The following is a 19924-nucleotide window of genomic DNA, read 5'->3' on the forward strand; positions in this document are numbered from 1 at the left end:
GGTCAGGATTCCCAAGTGTCTTAAGCCAGATGAATCGAAACCAACTGAGTGTGTTTAAACAACACATCTACTAAACTGAACCTTTGGGATTCGGGCCCAGGAATCTGTAATTTTAACAACCACGCATCACAGTTTGGAAACAGCGGGTCACGGTGGGCCTGGCAGCTGGCCTTGTCCTACTTCCTACTCCATCTGTAGCACTCATTCTCAGATCCCACACCTCAGGAGTGGGGATTCAGACTGTGGCACTCACTAAGGAACTGCCTGGCTGGTGCAGTAGGCCTCCAAGCGTCACAGTGGGACCAGCTATCCTGGTATCAAATCAAGGTGCAGAAGTAACTCTAGTCCAGGTCTCATGTTGTGCATAGACCTTTGGTCAAGCATCCTAATGGCAGAATATTTAACTGAAAGGGATCTGGGAGATTATCTAGCCAACCTCCTCTTAGACCAATGAGTAAACCAAGGCCCAAAGAAAAATGAATTGCATACAAAACAGGACTGTTATGAACTGGGCCAAGAGCAGAGCCCTGGTCTCCCAATCCCTGGGTCATCTCTTTCTAGAACTGCCCTAATAAGTGGCCATATGTGGTTATTTACATTTAAATAAATTAAAATTATCATATTTAAAATTCAGTTTCTCAGCCACAGTAGCCACAGATGGCTATTGGGCACCACCCTAGTGGACAGTGCAGATACTGAACATTTCCTTCATTACAGAAAGTACTATTGGTCTGGAACCTAACTAGGCCTTTCATCTGAAGGTAGTATAGAAACTGGGTGGTTTTGCCAATGACCTCTCCCCTCAAGCAACAACTGAGGAAGATTAGCTACAGGTGAATGTGTTCAATCATGATAGCTAACAGCATTCTGACAAACGAGAACCATAAATATAACTGGAAGAGAAAAAACCACCCAACTAAGCCACTGAAACTCCTTCCCCTAGGCCAAGATGGGGCTAGATGACCATCTAAGAACCCAGTCAGAAGCAAACAAGAGTTCATTTCAAAGCTCTGACTGCTTGAAATTCTAAAGATATAGTGGGGCTCACTTTTTATTTCTGTTAGGTCTGAGGGGAGTACACTTTTGAAGAGGTAAGAGAAAAAAAAAGACTACTCATGATACATGTCAAATATTAACTGTAAGGAGGGTGAATGGGTAGAAATTGTTTTTCTTTTTCCTTGTAGATTTACATTGTAGTATTTAAGTTTATTTGTCTTTGGAAGGTATGTAGATTCATATTTTAGCCAATGGAAACACTGAAAAGTAAGAGGTACATGTGCAAGTCCAGAAGGGAGACCTTAAAAGTGACCAGACTTGGAATGTCCTCCCCTACTCTGCACTTAGCAGATTTGGGGAGACATATTGCTGGGAGAAGGGTTAGAGGGTGAAGTGTCACAAAGCAGAAGTTTTAGAGATGGAAGGATCTGGAAAACTAAGGTCAGAGGTAGGAACTATGGTTTCATCCCCCAAAGACCCCCTGCACAGGGCTCTCCTCCTATGGTGGCTTTTCCCTTGGATTGTAAAGTCCTATGGCTCTGTATATACAGATTCACATTTTCCTTTCAAATTCCCTGTAGCTTCTCCAACCCTTCAGAAAACTCTAGATGCACCCACACAAACTTGCCCAGTAGTCATTTGGAAAATATAGGATGGAGCAGCAAAAGGGAGTATGGCCTGCCTGGCAGCAGTTCCCTTGCTGAGGTCCTGTGGAGGGAGCAGCTTTCTACTGAGGGAACTACTGCATGTCCAGGAATTCCAGATGATAAACAGAAGGACCCCCCAGGGGGCGGATGACTCTCAGATATTACAGAAAAAGGCTGACCTACAGGGAGATGGTAAAGGTGGTGATGGAAATGGGGGGGACTGGTGCTTATGTCAAACAGGTGAGTCCATATACGTACGACGACTGTCAGACAATCAAGGTGGCCTTGAAACAAATAGATTTGGATAAGATTTATTGATCAGATTGTTTTAGAAAACCAACAGCAAAACACTGACAAGGTACATAAATACAGATTGGACATTTCAGGGTAAATTCACTATATTTCCCACTTGATTGTAGGAAACCAGGGAAGGTGGAAAAGCTGTCCTGGTCATATGGCATGCACACCAGACTGCAAAAGGACTTCCACACTATTTAACAGGACTGTGGCAAAAGCGTTAAAGTAAGGCAAGCATTGTGTGTGGCCTAAGCATACCCTGCAAGGAAGAGCTCAGCCTAGGCTCACCCCTCAGAGACAGTTTCAGAAACAGGCTTCCCTTTCTTGCCTGGGTTCTTCAGTGACTTGTCCCTGGCAGGTATCTTTACCGGGAGATGTCTGTGCTCTCCCTGCACAGACTGTACCAGGAGGTGGCTTTAGAGAGAGTCAAGTGTGTTTCCTGATACCTCCTTTGTACTCTATATGTGTAACTAGTAAAAGAGCAATTACTACCACTTGGTGAAACTGGCTTTTTCCTCTGAAAACTGTCTCTGACTCACCCTGTACACTGTCTAAGCAGGGCCTTTAAAAAACTTCTCAAAAATTAAAAATTTAAAACATGAAAATTACACCAAAAAGATGGTACCACTTTTGAAGCACAACTCAGAACTTCTGTTTATAACACCAGACAAGGGAAGAGGTCACTTTCCACCAAATTTCACGACGTTAGAAGGGAAATGTCATTGCTGGGTATAATCTGGTGGTAACATATGGAGGTTCCAGAACTCTACTGAGCCTACTGCAGGCCCTGCCAATGCTCCTAGAGTTCCAAGGTATTTGAAGAACCAAAGCAATTTAAACTAACGGTGACCAGTTTTTGAAACTTATGGTCATAAGACCATAAACCCTCTTCTACCCTGGAGCTCAATGCCAGAAAAATGGGACAAGATTAAAAAAAAAAGAAAAATGGCTTTTTGTGCTACATCAGAATGCTGGCAGATAAACAAGTCGTAACCTGTGCTACTTTCTAAACATCTGTAAGACCACATAAAAATAAACTGGTTTTATAGGATATAAAGACCAACATAGCTGGAAAGGATAGTCCAACCTTTCCTAAATGCCAGGCAATCAGGCCATATAACTGGAGAAGGAATCTCCAAAGGAAAACAAAAACAAACAAAAAAGCAAGGACTTGTCAAGGGTCAAATGTATTCAAATGATGGAATTTCCTGTGTCATACACAGCTTTTTCCTTCCCACAGGTGCTGAGTTCTTTGGTAGTTTAAGAGAGACAGCCTAGAACTCAGGGCAGGAGATCATGCTGAAGAGCGACAGCTAAGCTCAGGACTGCACCTGCGGCTCTCCTCTGTGTTCAGCAGTTGTCAGACTGACCGACTGGAGCTAATCAGGCTGCTCTGTGTTCACTGCTTGCCAGCCCCTCTGGGAGTCTTCCTTTTCGTTTTCTAACTACTCACTCCATTGAAAAGGAGGTGCTTGTGGCACAGGGACAGGGAGGGAGAAGAAATAACAATGAACCGACTGTTTGATAGAAAAGTTAAAACACTGATTATTATCTATGGATTTCAATTATCTGTGCTTTACTCTTGCTACTGTGGGTAACCAAAGGTCACTGTCAATATACCTTTTGCTTAGAAATGTTAATATGTTTATTATTATACTTTTAAATCTAGTTATGTAATGGACAGGAATGGTATAGAGCAAATTTTTACATCATGGTCATTAGGACCCTGAAAAAGGAAGAATCTGTCAATGGAAAGGGTTTCATTTGGCCCCTGAAGAACAGTTAACATTTCATTCTAACCTTTATCAGTCTGTCATTTCTCCAGGGTGTGGAAAATACTTTATTAAATGAAGAAATCGTAATTTTCATCATTTAATAAGGTATTACATTCCCAGATAAATTGTGTATACATGGGAGAACTGTTAGTGCCAAATATTAGGTTTTGATTCTCCATGTAGGAAACACCTTTCCAGTGACTTCCTTGTTCCTGGGCAAGACATGCAAATGTAAGAGAGTGTACAGAGGTGACTGGGGGAAAAAATTCTCAACTCTAACAAACCCAGGGAACAATATGTCTCTATGACCTGGAGTAAGAAAATATGGACTTGAAAATCCAGCTTTACCAAGATTTAGCTCAAGCCAGCTGATCACATCAAAAATTCTAGGCATAATTTTACTCTAAAGCAATGAGCTGGCTTTCCCAAGACAAATACAAAAAAGTAGTGTAGCTGCTTTATAGTCACATCCTCTATATAATCTGTATATATCCATATGTGTTTCTATATATTGCACTTCAACTTCCAGGACTGTCAGAAGCTGACTGGGAATACCTCAAAGAGGCAGAGGAGCATCAGGCATAACCTTTCCCACATCAAGTAATGGCAGCGGGAATTCTAAGTGCTGGTTATAGGTATACTAAAATGCCTGGTGACCCTTATATAAAAGTCCAGTCATCTACATTTAAATCATCATACACACAGTCTCATTTGGCATTCAGAACTTGTGCATGTGAATAGCACTCAGAGCTGGTCATACTACATAATTTTCACTAGTGTTATGTTGAAAGAAGACACTGTAGACCAAGGATGTGCTCTTTCAAGAAAATGTCACACACAAGGTCTTCAATGTCAGGCCTCCAAAATCTACCTCAAAGAAGACTGTCCTCAGAAGGCTTTAAAAGGATGCTGGCAAGTGTGGATTGACTCAGATGCCCTCTCTCTCCAGCTTTCTGGTGCAGCAAAGCCAGAGACCTGCTAATGTTCCAAAGACCAGGGAAATCTAAGCATAGAGGCTAAGCATTCAATCTTTGGTCCCCATATAAATCAATGGCAAAAATTCTTCTGCCACCCTAGACAGCATGACTTGGTTAGTTTCGGATGTAATCCCACCAAATGCCCAGAGGCAAGTTGAAGTCATGCAGCAAAGTTCTGGAGAGAGCTCCTCTGAGGAGCAAGCCTCACTGATTGGGAATGGCAAGAGGTGGGAGTAGGGGACCCCAAGAGGAACTGTTCCTTTTCCTGCCTCTCCCTCAATCCTCACATGGATGGGATATAATAAGGCCTAGAAGTTAGGAGTCCAAGTCTAGAGGCCACAGTTTTCTCTTTCCCAGAACTGAACACTAGATGGTAACTTTTTAGCCATAAGTCAAAGGTGATTTTTAATCCACACATAAGCTAAAGAGATCCCTTCTGGGGTAAAAGGGAGAAAAAAAAAAAAAAAAAAAAAAAAAAAAAAAAAAGAATCACTTTAAAAGCTAGGTGAAAAAGAGGCACTTAAAGAAAAATGTGTCCCAGATCTCCCACATGAATCTCCTCTGTGAGGGGACTGTGGGAGGGTCAGCGCTGTGCCTTCTTGCGTGCCCTCAGCACCTTGAGTACACCTGTGCACATCCAAATGCTCATGGCAAGTGACTGCTCAACCTCTCTAGCAGCCTGATGGCAAAACAAGTGAAAACTCAGGTCATTTTTCTTTTTAAAATTAACAAAGCAAGTCAGAACTAAAATTTCACACACAAAAAAGCAAATGATACTCAGTTTCATTCCTTCCTTGTGCTAATGTTTAAATGATACTTGGGTTTCAGGAAGGATGACCTGTGGCTTTTCCCTCAAGACCATTTATCCAATTATTACAATTTCAGCACCATGCACATTAAAGCAGACAGAAAAGGAGGCATCAAGCTTCGGGGAAAATTGAGGACCAACTGCCGAAGAAAATGGCAGGTACATGGTCCAGAGATTAGAAAAGAAGCAAGTTTTGAAAAGGAAATGGCCAGTGTGACAGTCAAAGGCCATCATTCCGAGCAGAAGCCAAGTTATCAAATCTGATGGCATTCTCTGCCTGCTCTCCTGTCCTGTGGCATTTACCCCACACATTACTTCCCATGAAGAAGTCAGAGAGATAAGCACAGGAGAATTTCAAAACTGCCCAGAAAGAACTTGGACAACTTTAGATTTCTCAGTTTAAAATATTCCTGGTGCCATAATTTCTAAGAGCAACAACAAAGACCATGACTCACACATAAGTCTCCTGGACAAACCAACTCCAACAACTGCTGGCACCGTAGGATGAGAAAAGATATCACTAACCAGGAGTTGCTGAGCTGCTTAACTTTCCTCCAAAGTCAAAGGTTAAGCTTAGGTGTCCATGCAGCAAGAGGCCAACCACTGCTGCCATGCAATCCAACTACTCAGACACACCTTGAAAATACCAAGTTAAACATCCTGGTTTAAGAATAACCTTCAAGATTCTCAAGGTTAGTTTTCTCAATCTATCCCCCAAACTACTTTTTGTTGCTGTTGCTACATTTTTATTTTTGTTTTTATTGGTGATGTTTTAATCTGTAGAGCATTGGTTGACGTGGTCATTATGCTCAAAATTCCTTTTAAAAAACTTCTATCTTATCTTGATCAATAACATTATTAAAGTATTTTCAGACTTTCCCTCAACTCCATCAAAAAAAGAGAAAGTATGTGAGTATGTGGGTGTGTATTGGGGCAGGAGGAAGAGAAGCAAAGAAGAAAGCACATGGAAAAGTGAGATGTCCATAAACTTAAAAACCAATTTACAGAAAGGCATCTGATGTATTTTCTGAATAAGGCCTTGATCAGGGTAACCAATTCTCTTTGTAGCACATCCTACACTGCCCATAAATAAAGGAGTCTCTTTAAATTAACATTTCCAGCATCAATGAACAGTCCAGATATCCTCATTTCAAGCGCTCGATGAGTCCCTGTGTTAGTCCAAGGTGCAGAAGCTGTGTTCGGGAGAGGTTTGCTAGGTTGGGGAAGGCCGCGAGCAGCTTCTCCCATGCCAGTTCCAGCAGGCTAGGTACCACCAGCCAGATCTTAAACAATGACCCAGTCCGTTTGTTTTCGTGGATGTTCACCACTCCTCCATGAATGTACATGCAACCAGCCTATGAACAAATGGCAGTCAAAAGAGGACATATTCAAACGGAAGAGAAATAGATACCAATGCTGAAGATTCAGCAAGAAAAAAAATAACAAAACAAATAAACCATAGCAGATTGAATCCAGATGAGATGAAATAGAATTTCTCAGGCTGGGCATGTAGCTCTATGATAGAGTACTTGCCTAGCATGTAAGAGGCCCTGGGTTTAATCCCAAGGGTCTAAGGAGAAAAAAAAAAAAAAAAAAAGAAATGGAAAGAATTTCTCATTAATCCCAGCATATGCAGAAATTCAGGCAGTTTAAAAATGAATGGGTTACTAAGAGAAAAACTACAGGTGTGTGTGTGTGTGTGTGTGCGTGTGTGTTTTACTTCAACAATAAACAACTTTACTGTCCATTAACTAACATTAAATTTTGACTAATATTAAGTACCCAAAGTGCTATATGTTGGGAGTTCAAAAATGAAAATAAAGGTCTTTGCAGTAATATCTTCAATAACATGGTGTCAGAGGATAAAGTTATTTTATCCTCCCAGGAAACACCTTTGATACCACTGTCAGGGCCTAAAATGCCACATGTAGTGTTTTTTTTTTTACATTTATGTTGTTTATTTAAACTTGGGTATGTTGGTATTTTCCTCCCCTTTTCTCAGAGGAAGGGTTAGCTTCAAAAGGACGTTTTAAAAACACATTCTTAATCCAAGGTTTGCCAATATCAGAATCTTTTTTTCTAAAAGATTTCCTTATCATGTTCAACTATGTAAGGAAGATACAAAAATAAAAACTTACCGGTGTAACAGCTGCACAGTGAAAATAAACTGGTTCTGGCATGGTAGCAGGAAGCTTCACCCATTGAAAAGTTTGCAGATTCAACTTCCAGATATCTCCCAGGATCACTTCTCCATTATAGCCCCCACAAATAAACACATCTATCAAAAAAGAGAAGCCAAGATCACACAAAGGAAAAGAGCCAAAGCTACAGCATGATTTATAATAGATCACAGGCTGGCTGACAGTTAAGTGGATTGCACCAGAAGAGAGACGACTTCAGCTGTGTGGTCTATCATATGCTGGTTTGGCTGGTTTGTCCTTCAACAGAATTGAGACACTGTTGGGATCTTCACTGGGGCTAAAGCTTCTTAGGAGGTTTCATGTCAGGCCTTTCAAATTCAAATACCTCTAGGTTCCAGGCAAGGGGGTCCAGGGGAAATAAATGATAGGAAATCTCAGGAAAATAAACAGGAGTGCTCATGCTTTAAAAGAGAGCCAGCTATGAAGCTCCAGCATATCAGCGACATGTGGAGGGATTCAGGTGAGTAACTGCCAGGTCTTCCATTTTTTCAAGAGAAGCAGAAAATCTGGACTTTTTTTTTTAATGAAGCATTTTAAGTATTGGCCACTAATTCAAAAAAATTTTAAAACGCATATAGGAGTCAAACAAAACACATCTGCAGACCACCAGCTGCAAGTTCTTCTTTTATATAATGCCCTGGAAAGAACATATATTTATTTGTCCATAGAGACTAATATCCTCCATGTAGATCTCCCTTTCTCATACTGGGGATTAACTCAGGGGCGATTTACCACTGAGCCCTATCCCTAGTCCTTTTTAATTTTTGAGACAGGGTCTCACAAAGTTGTTGTGAGTATCTCTAAGTTGCTGAGCCTGGCCTGGAACTTGCAATCTTCTTCACTCAGCCTCTGTAATCACTGGGATTAAGGTGAGCGCTGCGGTGCCCAGTTTCCATGTGGACATTTAACCTGAGAAGCACTCACTGCAATGTGCAGCTTGGGGACACAAAAGAAATTCTTCTAGGTTTTCTTTAGTTGAAAGAAGATATTCTGACACTCCATTTGATCTGTGCAGCTCTTTGTCAGGAACACAATTTTCCCAAAAGAAAACGTGGAATTTTATTTTTGTTTTGTAAAATCAGTTAGTTCAAACTAATCAGTCAACTTGTAATAAAAGCTATGTGAACATTCTGACTAAATGCCCAGAACTAAGGCTGAATTCCATTTGTATGGTGCTTGGCTTCAAAGAATCAAATGAATAAATATCTTATTTCAGGTTTAAATCAAGTTTAAGTCAATAATTAATTAAACTACCAAATACATCACAAACTTTTTTGGTTAGGATTCAGGGAAAACGTTTAAGTATAGCTCCATTCTCAGAGAGGCAAAGCTGAACAATGCTAGTATCTATAAATCCTATTCAAAAAGCACAGATAATAAAAAGCCCCTCTGTACTAGAGATGGTAGAATAATCCTGGTTAAATCTGAACGAGGCTGCTGAAAAGATATAGTCCATGGAGCTCATTTATACACACCTGCGGGGCAGGAAGGGGAAGCACTTGAGGAGGTATATCAAAGAATAAAATAAACCGTAAATGAAAAGACAGGAAGTATCCGAAGAAGAGTCATTATCACACTCAGATAAAGAAGCTGCTACTGCTTTCTGAAGCCATACAATGCCTTTGTTGTCATATGGCCAAAGAATGAACTGAGTTCTATTTGACATTAGTCAGAAAACAGGCTAAACTTTATGAAATAATACTCTGAAGGAGTTACTATCATTTTAATACAATGTCCACTGAGGTCTCCACTGTATACACAATCACCGTTATTTGTGTTACAAACCTTAACCATAGACATCTATTGAGGTCAGGTGCTAGAAGACTAGGTACACAATAAAAGCTTATTTATTGCCAGTTTTTGAGTTCTCTGATAACTGAAGGAATCCAGACACTAGTTTACAATATAACAAACAATTGCTAAGAGGCGTAACTCTCTAGTTTTCCCTTTCAGTTTAAACTATCAGAAATAGATTCTTCCCAAAGTTATGAACCTCTTTTGAGAAATTATCATTAGGAAATAAGTTATTCTCAGTAGATACAATTACAGAAATGGAATCAAAATGTTACTTAGAATCCTTACCATTTTTTATTTGAACACAACTGTGACATCTTCGGGCTGCTGGAAAACCTGCCAAACACACGTAAAAACAGAAATTCCATTACTTCCAGAAAGACAAGGAATGACGTTGATACGACACGGTGAAAGACGGATTGTAAGTAACTCAAAACGATTCCTTTGTTGCATTAAGCAAACATTGACTAGTCCTCCCAACCTTCCTTATTTCAAAAGCATCAGACTTATCTCATTACAGAAGCACAATGCTAAGGTACCAGGGGAACAAACTGGGGTGCAGGGGTTACTAGTGGCTTTTCCCAGCCCTTTTACCCATGAAGATACAGGGAGATCTTGATTTCTCTTCCCACCTATGTTTCCCGCTTCTGCCACAGAATTCAATAACCCCTGTTAAAATTCTCCTTGCTCATTTGCTAAGGAAGAATAACTGTGTTAAGGAAGAAGTGATTTCTAATACCAGTTCAACAGATGTCACTCAAGAAAATTATCCCCCCCAAAAAAACAAGTAAAAGTATAAAATACATTTGTTAAATGAATCAATATTTTTCATTTACCTATTTTTTCATGGGGTTTTGTTGCAATTTCCTCCCATGCATTGGTTTCAAGGTTGTAAGCGTGGATCTTGGGGTGAGGGGAAGAACATATACACAGATAAATAACTGTAATTTTAATTAACCTGAAAATGAATCTTAAAAAAAATTGACATTATTTTTTAGAGGAGTTTTAGAAAAACTGAGTACAAGGAACAGGTAATTTCCCATATAGAAAACTGAATTTTTAACATCAGCCTGGGCAAACATTCTTGGTTGGAAAAAAACCCTTCTTTTCCTTTGCTTTTCTTTAATCTTTCCTTTTTTTTTTTTCCCCCCTGTAGTATTGAAGATTAAACCCAGGGTACTTTACCACTGAGCTACATTCCCACCACCTTTTATTTTTTATTTTGAGATAGGGTCTTGCTAAATTGCGCAGGGTAGCCTTGAACTTGGGATCCTCCTGACTCAGTTTTCCTAGTAACTGGGATTACTGGCATGTGCCACCACACCCAGCTTCTGATCTTTCCATATTAAATTAGATAGGGCAGTTGAAAATTAAGCACATATATACTACCAATTTTTTAAATTTACGAAAAAGTTAGAACGAAAAGCAGAAGTGCATGTAATACTTGATTTTCTTCTGTGTGCTCTCTGCTCTTAACTTCCACATTTGCTACAGTGAATGTGCATCATTTTAAAGCAAGCACTGGTAAGGAAATATAGGAATACAGCTTTGACAAAACTTGAAAAGTTCATTAATGTTTCAAAGCATACTAGGAACTCTATTGCCCAATCAAGACTTCCCTTGGGATATGTAACCATGACATTTTAGAAATGCCACAGGGATGGGTGAATAAAAGCGCTTCAGAACTCAGCTTTCTAAAATTAGTCATGTGCATCCCTAAAAATGCCTATTCTTCTTAGCACTGATGATGACAGGGATATGACATTCTGAGAATCCTGATTCTGATTCTAATTTGTTGTCCCATTCAAGCTACTTTACTTTCCTTCTAGTCACCTTCCTCATCATGAGGGGATAATTTTCATAATATACTTTCAGTATGTGACCAATGCAATTGTCAGTCTATTAGGGGCAGAGTTCAGCCTTATATTATAAAAAGCATCTACTGCAAAGCAGGTGTTGATAAGGAAGGGGCTTGAAAATTAAAATACCTAAAGTACAGAATTATTTTGCTTAGTAAAATACATGCCTCTGCCTACTCTTCTACCTATCCCTTTTTTTTCTTTTTTTTAAAAAATGTACCTTGTTCAAAGAATAAGCTGTCCAGGAAGTACCACCTCCCAAGATGTAAATCCTCTGCCCATCATGAGCAATTTCATGTCTGTATCTGAAAAGGTACCAAAAAATTTACAATTAAGTGAAAAATGATCTACTTAAGGTTTAGCTATAATATTTTTATTGCATCATTATTTATAATAAAAATTATTGGAAATAACCTAAGTGTTTAAACATAGTGAGAATTGATTAAATGATTTACACAGAAATGAGTTAATTTACAATCAATAAGAATGTACGCACTGCAGATGATTGATATATTGAGAACCTCTTTTCGTGATATTAACTAAAAAACAAAGCAGTTACACCAAAGTAGAAAGGCCATAATCTCATTAAAAATATGCAGATATACAAATATACACAGAAAATGACTATAAGGATATAATCTAAAATGTTAATCCTAGTTATCTCTGAGTTTAGATTTTATTTTTTTCATTTTGCTTATTTGTATTTTCTATCACCTTTTTATGATAACTTTGCATAAGGGGGAAATCATTACAGTTTTCTTTTTGCAGTGCTGGGGACTGAACTCAGGGTCTTATATATGCTAGGCAAGCACTCTACCACTATAGGTCTCTAAAGTTTGAGACCTATGTTTTCGATCTTTTTATAGAGTTTTAAAAAGTGATCTACCTTGGGCTAGGATTGTGGCTTAGTGGTGGAGCGTTTGCTTAGCATGCATGAGGCACTGGGTTTGATCCTCAGCACCTCATACAAAACTAAACAAAATAAAGTTAAAAAAAAAAAAAAGTGATTTACCTATATTTAATTAGAGACCCTAGACTGTGAATTTTCAAATTATAGCACTTATTTGGCAGAAAACTATGCTATATAGAACTGGACTTTTATCCAGGCAGTCTAGCTAAAAGCTGAAATAATTTATAATATGTCCATGAAATGATTCAAAGAAGGCAACCATGTAAAAATACTTTGAAATCTCTTTTCTTCTTTCCCTAAAGAACCTAGTGCAGATAAACTAAATTTCACTGAAATCATTTCAGGAATGGGCTGTCTCCCAAGTCTTCTTGCAGTAGTTCTGTAATAATCCGACCACTAATATACCACAAAAAGATAAAGACTATAGGTGAATCCTTAGCACCTACAGTCATTTTGTTTAAAGGTAAGATGAGACATTGGATTAAAGATTGAATAAAAAAATTACTTGCTGTCTTTGCTTTTAAACCCAAGGGGAAATAATTTGAAGTTTTAAAAGGAATTTAATTCTAAGAAAAGACAACTACTATTAAGAATGGAAAGTGAAAGATCTAGGACTGCTAGTGGAAAGTGACTATAGAGAACAATGTGATGTTGGAATGTTTAACACACCACTCAAAACATCTTTTTCACCCATCCACCCATCTATCCATCCATCTAATCAACATTCATTGATCGCCAATATGAACTTTAGTTGTAATTGTTACCATGGGTTTCTTCTTTAAAGTATTACAGAGAGACTAAAAAGTTTAAGAGGAAATAACATGAATAAATTCTATAGTTCAGGGAGAAATCTTATTTTCTCACCAGAATACCTTTCTTTACTACTGACTAGGATTTAACAGCCAATTAGCTATTGTAATCATGGTTAATGAATTTTCTTCACATTACCAATATTCTGAAAGAGATCCAATTTTAGTATGCTTTAATATTAGAAGCTTACCTCTCTTCTGGCAAGTCACAGGACAGGTTGTTTGGTTTCAGTTGTGTCCACTCTCTGGTATTGAGATCTAACTTGTGCAGGTCTGTGCTGTAAATATAGCCAGTTGTCCCTCCAAAGACATAAAGGGAGCCATTGATGATGGCCATTGCCTAGGTAAGAAGGAAAGATAAACAAGAATGACTTGTTAACACTTGATTATAGAATGTAAACTTGTTAAATGCCCCCAAATCAGGTTTTATGAAATTCTCTTGTACTTTTTAACCATTAAAAGTATCAGATCCGGGGCTGGGGAGATAGCTCAGTCAGTAGAGTGCGTGCCTTGCAAGCACAAGGCCCTGGGTTCGATCCCCAGCACCCAAAAAAAAAAAAAAAAAAAAAAAAAAAAAAAGTATCAGATCCTCTACCAGAAAACTTCTAAAACTCATAAATGAATTCAATAAAATAGCAGGTTATAAAATCAACACCCATAAATCAAACACGTTCCTATACATCAGTGACAAAATCTACTAAAGGAGAAATTAGGAAAACAACCCCATTCACAATAGCCTAAAAAAAATACTTGGGAATTAATCTAACAAAAGAAGTAAAAGACCTCTATGATGAAAATTACAGAACACTAAAGAAAGAAAGAAGACCTTAGAAGATAGAAAGACCTCCCATGCTCCTGAATAGGCAGAATTAATATCGTCAAAATGGCCATACTACCAAAAGCATTACATAGATTGAATGCAATTCCAATTAAAATTCCAATAACATTCTTCATAGAACGAGAAAAAGCAATCATGAAATTCATTTGGAAAAATAAAATACCCAGAATAGCAAAAGCAACCCTTAGCAAGAAGAATGAAGCAGGAGGCATCACAATACTAGAACTTAAACTATACCATTGAGTCACAGTAACAAAAAAGGCATGGTATTGGCACCAAAACAGACATGTAGACCAATGGTACAAAATAGAAAACACAGAGATATACACAGTTATTTCATACTAGACAAAGGTGCCAAAAATATTCACTGGAGAAAGGATAGCCTCTTCAATAAATGATGCTAGGAAAATTGGAAACCCACACGTAACAAAATGAAATTAAACCCCTATCTCTCACCCTGCACGAAACTCAACTCAAAGTGGATCAAAGACTTAGGCACTAGACCAGAGACCCTGCACCCACTAGAAGAAAAAGTAAGCCCAAATCTTCACTAAGTCAGCTTAGAATCTGACTTCCTTAACAAGACTCCTAAAGTACAAGAAGTAAAATAAAGAATCAATAAGTGGGACTGATTCAAACTAAAAAGTTTCTTCTCAGCAAAGGAAATAATCAATAATGTGAAGAAAGAGTCTACAGAATGGGAGAAAATCTTTACCAGATACACTTCAGATACAGCATTAATCTCCAGAATATGTAAAGAACTCAAAAAACTTAACACCAAAAAAAAAAAAAAAAAAAAAACAATCTATATTTGGGCTAAGGAACTGAACAGACACTACTTCTTCACAAAAGAAGAAACACAATCCATCAACAAATATATGAAAAAATGTTCAACATCTTTAGCAATTAGAGAAATGCAAATCAAAACTACTCTAAGATTTCATTTTACTCCAGTCAGAAAGGCAATTATCAAGAATACAAATAGCAATAAATGTTGGTAAAGATGTGGGGGAAAAGGTACATTGCTGTTGGGACTGCATATTGGTACAACCACTATGAAAAGCAGTGTGGAGATTCCTCATAAAACTTGGAATGGAACCACTATTTGACCCAGTTATCCCACTTCTCAGTTTACACCAAAGGACCTAAAATCAGCATATTACAGTGATACAGTCACATCAATGTTTATAGCAGCTCAAGTCACAATAGCTAAATTATGGAACCAACCTAGGGGCCCTTCAACGGATGAATGGATAAAAAAAATGTGGTATATATACCCAATGGAATATTATTCAGTCTTAAAGAAGAATGAAATGATGGCATTTGCTGGTAAATGGATGGAGCTGGAGAGTATCATGCTCAGCAAAACAAGCAAATCCCAAAAAACCAAAAGTCGAATGTTTTCTCTGATATGTGAATGCTAATTCACAATGGGGTGGGGAGGCTAGGGAAGAATAGAGTTACTTTAGATTAGGCAGAAGTGAGTGAAGAGAGGGGAGGGGATATGGGGATAGGAAGGGTAGTAGGATGAATGAAACATTATTACCCTACCAGGGGACTGGTGGGATTCTATATCATATATAACGAGAAGAATGAGAAATTACACTCCATTATATATGATGTATCAAAGTGCATTCTACTGTCATATATAACTAATTAAAACAAATTTAAAAAATTAATTAAAAAATACATATTGGACCCTAAAGCTGGGTCTGGTGGTACATGTCTATAGTCCCAGCTACTTAGAAGGCTGAGGCAGGATGATTGCTTGAGCTTAAGAAATACAGGCCAGCCTGGGCAACACAGCAAGACACCTTGTCTCAAAATAATAAAAAATAAAATATCAGACCCTCCAAGGATTAAAGATTTTTGAGAACCTAGGGAATGTTTTTAGAACCTGGAGATTACCTTTAAAAAGGCAAAGTTTTGTGAATTCTACCTAGAAAGGCAAAGAGTAGATGATTCTTAAGAGGTCCTAGTCAAGAATGTAGATCATGGACATGAGCATTTCCACTCAAAGCTGCTTCTCTTTCTAAGCAGTCTGAAGAAAATGCTCTCAAGAAGCAACAGGAGATATGAAAATAAGCCATGAGAATTCTAAAGGTAGGAAGACTAGAGCTGGCAGCCTCAGGAACATATTAGCTTCCATCAATCTCTTCTTCAATATAAATTCAGCTATTGTTATCACTGTGGTAGGATTCAGAGTATGGTCCAGTATGTGCCCCTTTCAAAGTTAAAGTTCACAAGCTGTTTATCAGTACCAGTGCCAGCTAGTCAATTCAAAAACCTTGGTATTTTAAACTAAGTCCATTATTCTCAACGAGTCTCTAGTGTATGATGGGCAGCTCCCTATCTTTCTGCATATACCTTTGCAAATCTAAGGTTGTAGCACTGGAACCTAAACTAACCTGCACATAATGTAAAAGCCTTTTAACCGAGTGCAGGGATCATCTATTCTACTACTTAGGATTCTATGAAGAGCTTTCTCTCCTATCACTCTAAAAATGACAGGATGCAGACCATACTAAAGCCCAGCCTCTCATTTGGTGTGGAGGTAGAGGTGAGGTTTTAACACTTAAAGAAACTTTCAAACAGGCCTGGATGATGGCCCCTAAACTGGATTAGAAACAAAGAGTGGAGGAAAAAAGAGGGAAATGGCAAAATTATAGCTTCACCTCAGAACTGAAAAATCAAATATTCATCACCCTAAACCCATTCTCCATTTTTTAAAAAAGTCAAGCAGCATGTTGGTGCATGCCTGTAATCTCATAAACTCAGGAGTCTGAAGCAGAAGGATTGCAAGTTCAAGGTCAGCCTCAACAACTTAGCAAGACCCTGTCTCAAAATTTAAAATTAAAAACAAAACAAAACAAAAAAGGACTATGTAGCTTAGTGGTAGAGCACCCCAGGTTCAATCCCCAATGACCAACCCCCCCCCCCAAAAAAAAGTAGGAATATAAATATCCTGACACTGCTAGAAAAATGTGAACAAATACAACCACCATATCTGGCCACAGATTGGTACCTGTCCGTATATACGACTGGGTTTCTTCCCCCGACAGCTGAGTAAAGCCCATCTCTTGTACTTCACATTACAGACATGGACATCATTGCCGTTGCTCTCACCAAATGGAATGCCCGTACCTCCAAACACTAACAGGTTGTTTCCATGCAGTACAACTGGGAAAGAAGTAGAAATTCCATTTATGTACTGGCTACCTGCAATATGTTCCCACATAAACTCAAAACAGCTAAAAAACTAAAAATGTAGTGATCTCATAAGATAGCCCAACCATTGGCTATATCTCATTAGCAAGCTAACATCTCACTACTATAAAGCTCTGCAGAAAAAGGTATGATTCATACTGTGTGGACTGTATCATACATTAGGAGTACAACACAAGATCAATACATATTTATGTAATCCATTAAATACCAAGTATAAGCAATGCTGAGTTCTATGAACTACAGATGCCACTGCTGCTCAAAACGGTTCAAGTATGCAATGAAGTAGAGGAAAATAAAATATCATAAACCCCAGGGCACTTGGGATGAAGGGATTACAGGATCATTCAGTGTGTGTCAGAGGAATGATCTCTACATTTAAATTGTGGCTTCTGACATTTTAATCCCTTATCAAATACCAATATCCTGCAGGGAACTCTCTCTCTTCTGTTCCTGCCACCCCTGCCCCCCAGCACACACACATATTCTCTCCCCTACTTCCCCCTTTTCTTTTTCTCTCATGCATGTTTTCTCTGTCTCTCAAAATAGTACCACTGTATTATTTCAGTGCCTTTTTTTAAAGCAATTTTTAAACTGATACACTGTAGTGGTCAACAGCCCAGGCTCTAGAGCCAGCAAGAGTTGGCAGTGACCTTCAGAAGCTATTTAACCTCCCAACTTAACTTTATTTTCATAGCAACTTTACAAGGCAGGAACTATTATTATCTTCCCCATTTTTATAGATGATAATACAGAGGTAAAGAGCAGCTTAAATAACTTGCTGAGGATTTCCTAAAAAGAACCTTGCCAAGTTAGGATTTAATCCCAGGCGGTCTGGCTCTAGAACCTACACTCTTAGCCCTTAGGGACTCTCTAAAGTCTCAATTTCTTCATGTATGCAAATGGAAATCACTACAGTAACTGCATCAGAGGAATGTTGTGAGGAGTAAACAGATAATGTGTGTTAAGTATTTCAATAGTTATTAATTCTCTTTATAACCCCATTTACTGATCTCTGAAAACATTTTGCCTAGCATATTATGATGCTTTTTATTAAACCCTTTGAGATATTATTAATCCAATTTCACAGGTAAGGAAATTAAAGCTAAAACATCTGGCAGTAAAATGATATATACAGTTGGATTCAAACTCAGGACTTAAGTAATCCTGAATCACCATGCTATATTATTACCAAGTAAAATTCCCATTAAACAAGGTTTAACATATTACAATGTTATACATTATTAACAAGGAACATGTGGATATTGAACCTAGCCTCTTGGATATTTCATAAATTAAAAATTCAGAACTGTTTGCACTCACGTGACATAGATGCCAATTCCCGGGGCATGTAGCCATCTGTGCCCATCTGGTGCCATACTCCTGTTGCAAAATGATACCTCCACAGCTCCCTGAAGAGAGGATAGTCTTCATTATCTGGCCCTCCTGATTCATCATAGTCTGGGTTATAACCTCCAAACACATATAGATTGGTGTTATCTGCCACACAACGATGTCCACTGCGTGCTGGTGGAGGTCTGTGGCCTAGGAGAGAAGAAGACAGTTTTCCACAAGTGGCCCTCCAGATAAAAAAACACAAAATTGGATAACAACCATTTGAGCTTTAAAAGGGAATCAGGTAAGATTTATAACATGGATGTACTTTTCATTTGTTTAGGTTATTTTACACATTCACACATACTACTTAAGATTTAAAGGAGCTAGTCTCCATTTTTATTTCACATGACTACTTTTAAAAAATTTTGGTAACTGTAAAAAGATTTTTCCCAAGGAAGGTTGCAGAACATGATGAACTCAAGAAAATGGCTGACAACTTGGAATTTTCAAGAAAAGAAGAAAATGAGGCTTAATAATTAAAAAACTGACAGGATAAATTTTCTTATTTCCTTAGAGAAAAAAAAAAAACAACACAGGCAAACTAAACCGTGACTATTAGAGAATTATAAAAATATAACCACAAATGTGAATGAGTCATGTATAAATAAAAATACACACACATAAAACCTATGATTTTTCTATAATATATATTTATACACTTTAAAAGAAAACTGGATTTCAAGGGATCAAAGAAAAATTTTAAATACAATGCCAGATATTTAACAAAGAATATCCTTACGTGTATCTCAAATAATATTTTTATGACTAAGTAAAGCTATTCTATAATTTATATTTGAAAGCTCTCTGAGGTTTAAATTATATCAACTAGTTCACTAAAATGTACCTCAAGGTTATTTTAGAGTTTAAAAAAAATGAAACTTTATATTATTACTATTATCCTTACAATTTTTTATATCAGTCCACATAAACCCTTACATACCTATAGAACCAAAGATCCTTAAACATATATGGGATGGAACAAGACACTACTATAGCTATCTGTTATCCTAAAGATTAATCTACTTTCACATGTTAGTAATAGAGTCTAGTATAACGTTAATTAATATTTAGGGCAATGTTAGACATTTGATAAATATGTTATACCAATGAACATTTATTTGCAACCTAATACAGGCCTTACATTATTTTTTAAAATTAAAATCTCACTTTCAAGGGTATGCTTTTAAACAAGAACTAAAAAGAAGTTTTGCACAAATCTAGAGCAACTAAAAATCAAAACAACAGTGAATCAGCTGAGTCACTCTGGTCCACGCCAGTCCTGTTTGAGAGTCTCTGATGGTTCCTTACTGCTCAAAGACTAAGTCCCTTGGCCTACAATTTTAAAATCCTTCCCCCACTAGCCTATCTTCTCTTTCTCTCTCTCTCTCTC

At 37.9% G+C, this 19924-nt stretch overlaps 1 protein-coding gene across 4 annotated transcripts in view; it reads right to left on the bottom strand.

Annotated features, from left to right (window-relative positions):
* Window positions 1–2455: 2455 nt before the first annotated feature.
* The window catches only part of Klhdc10 (kelch domain containing 10), a 61110-nt gene continuing 43641 nt past the window's right edge, over window positions 2456–19924 (bottom strand). For all 4 annotated transcript variants that reach the window (XM_047561944.1, XM_047561943.1, XM_047561942.1 and 1 more), the window contains 8 exons: window positions 18460–18681; window positions 16937–17091; window positions 13265–13413; window positions 11575–11659; window positions 10332–10398; window positions 9784–9831; window positions 7639–7778; window positions 2456–6855 (listed from right to left, as the gene is read on the bottom strand). In XM_047561944.1, the coding sequence (XP_047417900.1) occupies window positions 6646–6855; window positions 7639–7778; window positions 9784–9831; window positions 10332–10398; window positions 11575–11659; window positions 13265–13413; window positions 16937–17091; window positions 18460–18681 (1076 nt within the window). In that variant the 3' untranslated portion in view covers window positions 2456–6645. The remainder of the gene's footprint in view (window positions 6856–7638; window positions 7779–9783; window positions 9832–10331; window positions 10399–11574; window positions 11660–13264; window positions 13414–16936; window positions 17092–18459; window positions 18682–19924) is intronic.

This window comes from Sciurus carolinensis, chromosome 8 (genome assembly GCF_902686445.1).
Source record: "Sciurus carolinensis chromosome 8, mSciCar1.2, whole genome shotgun sequence".
Classification (NCBI taxonomy): domain Eukaryota; kingdom Metazoa; phylum Chordata; class Mammalia; order Rodentia; family Sciuridae; genus Sciurus; species Sciurus carolinensis.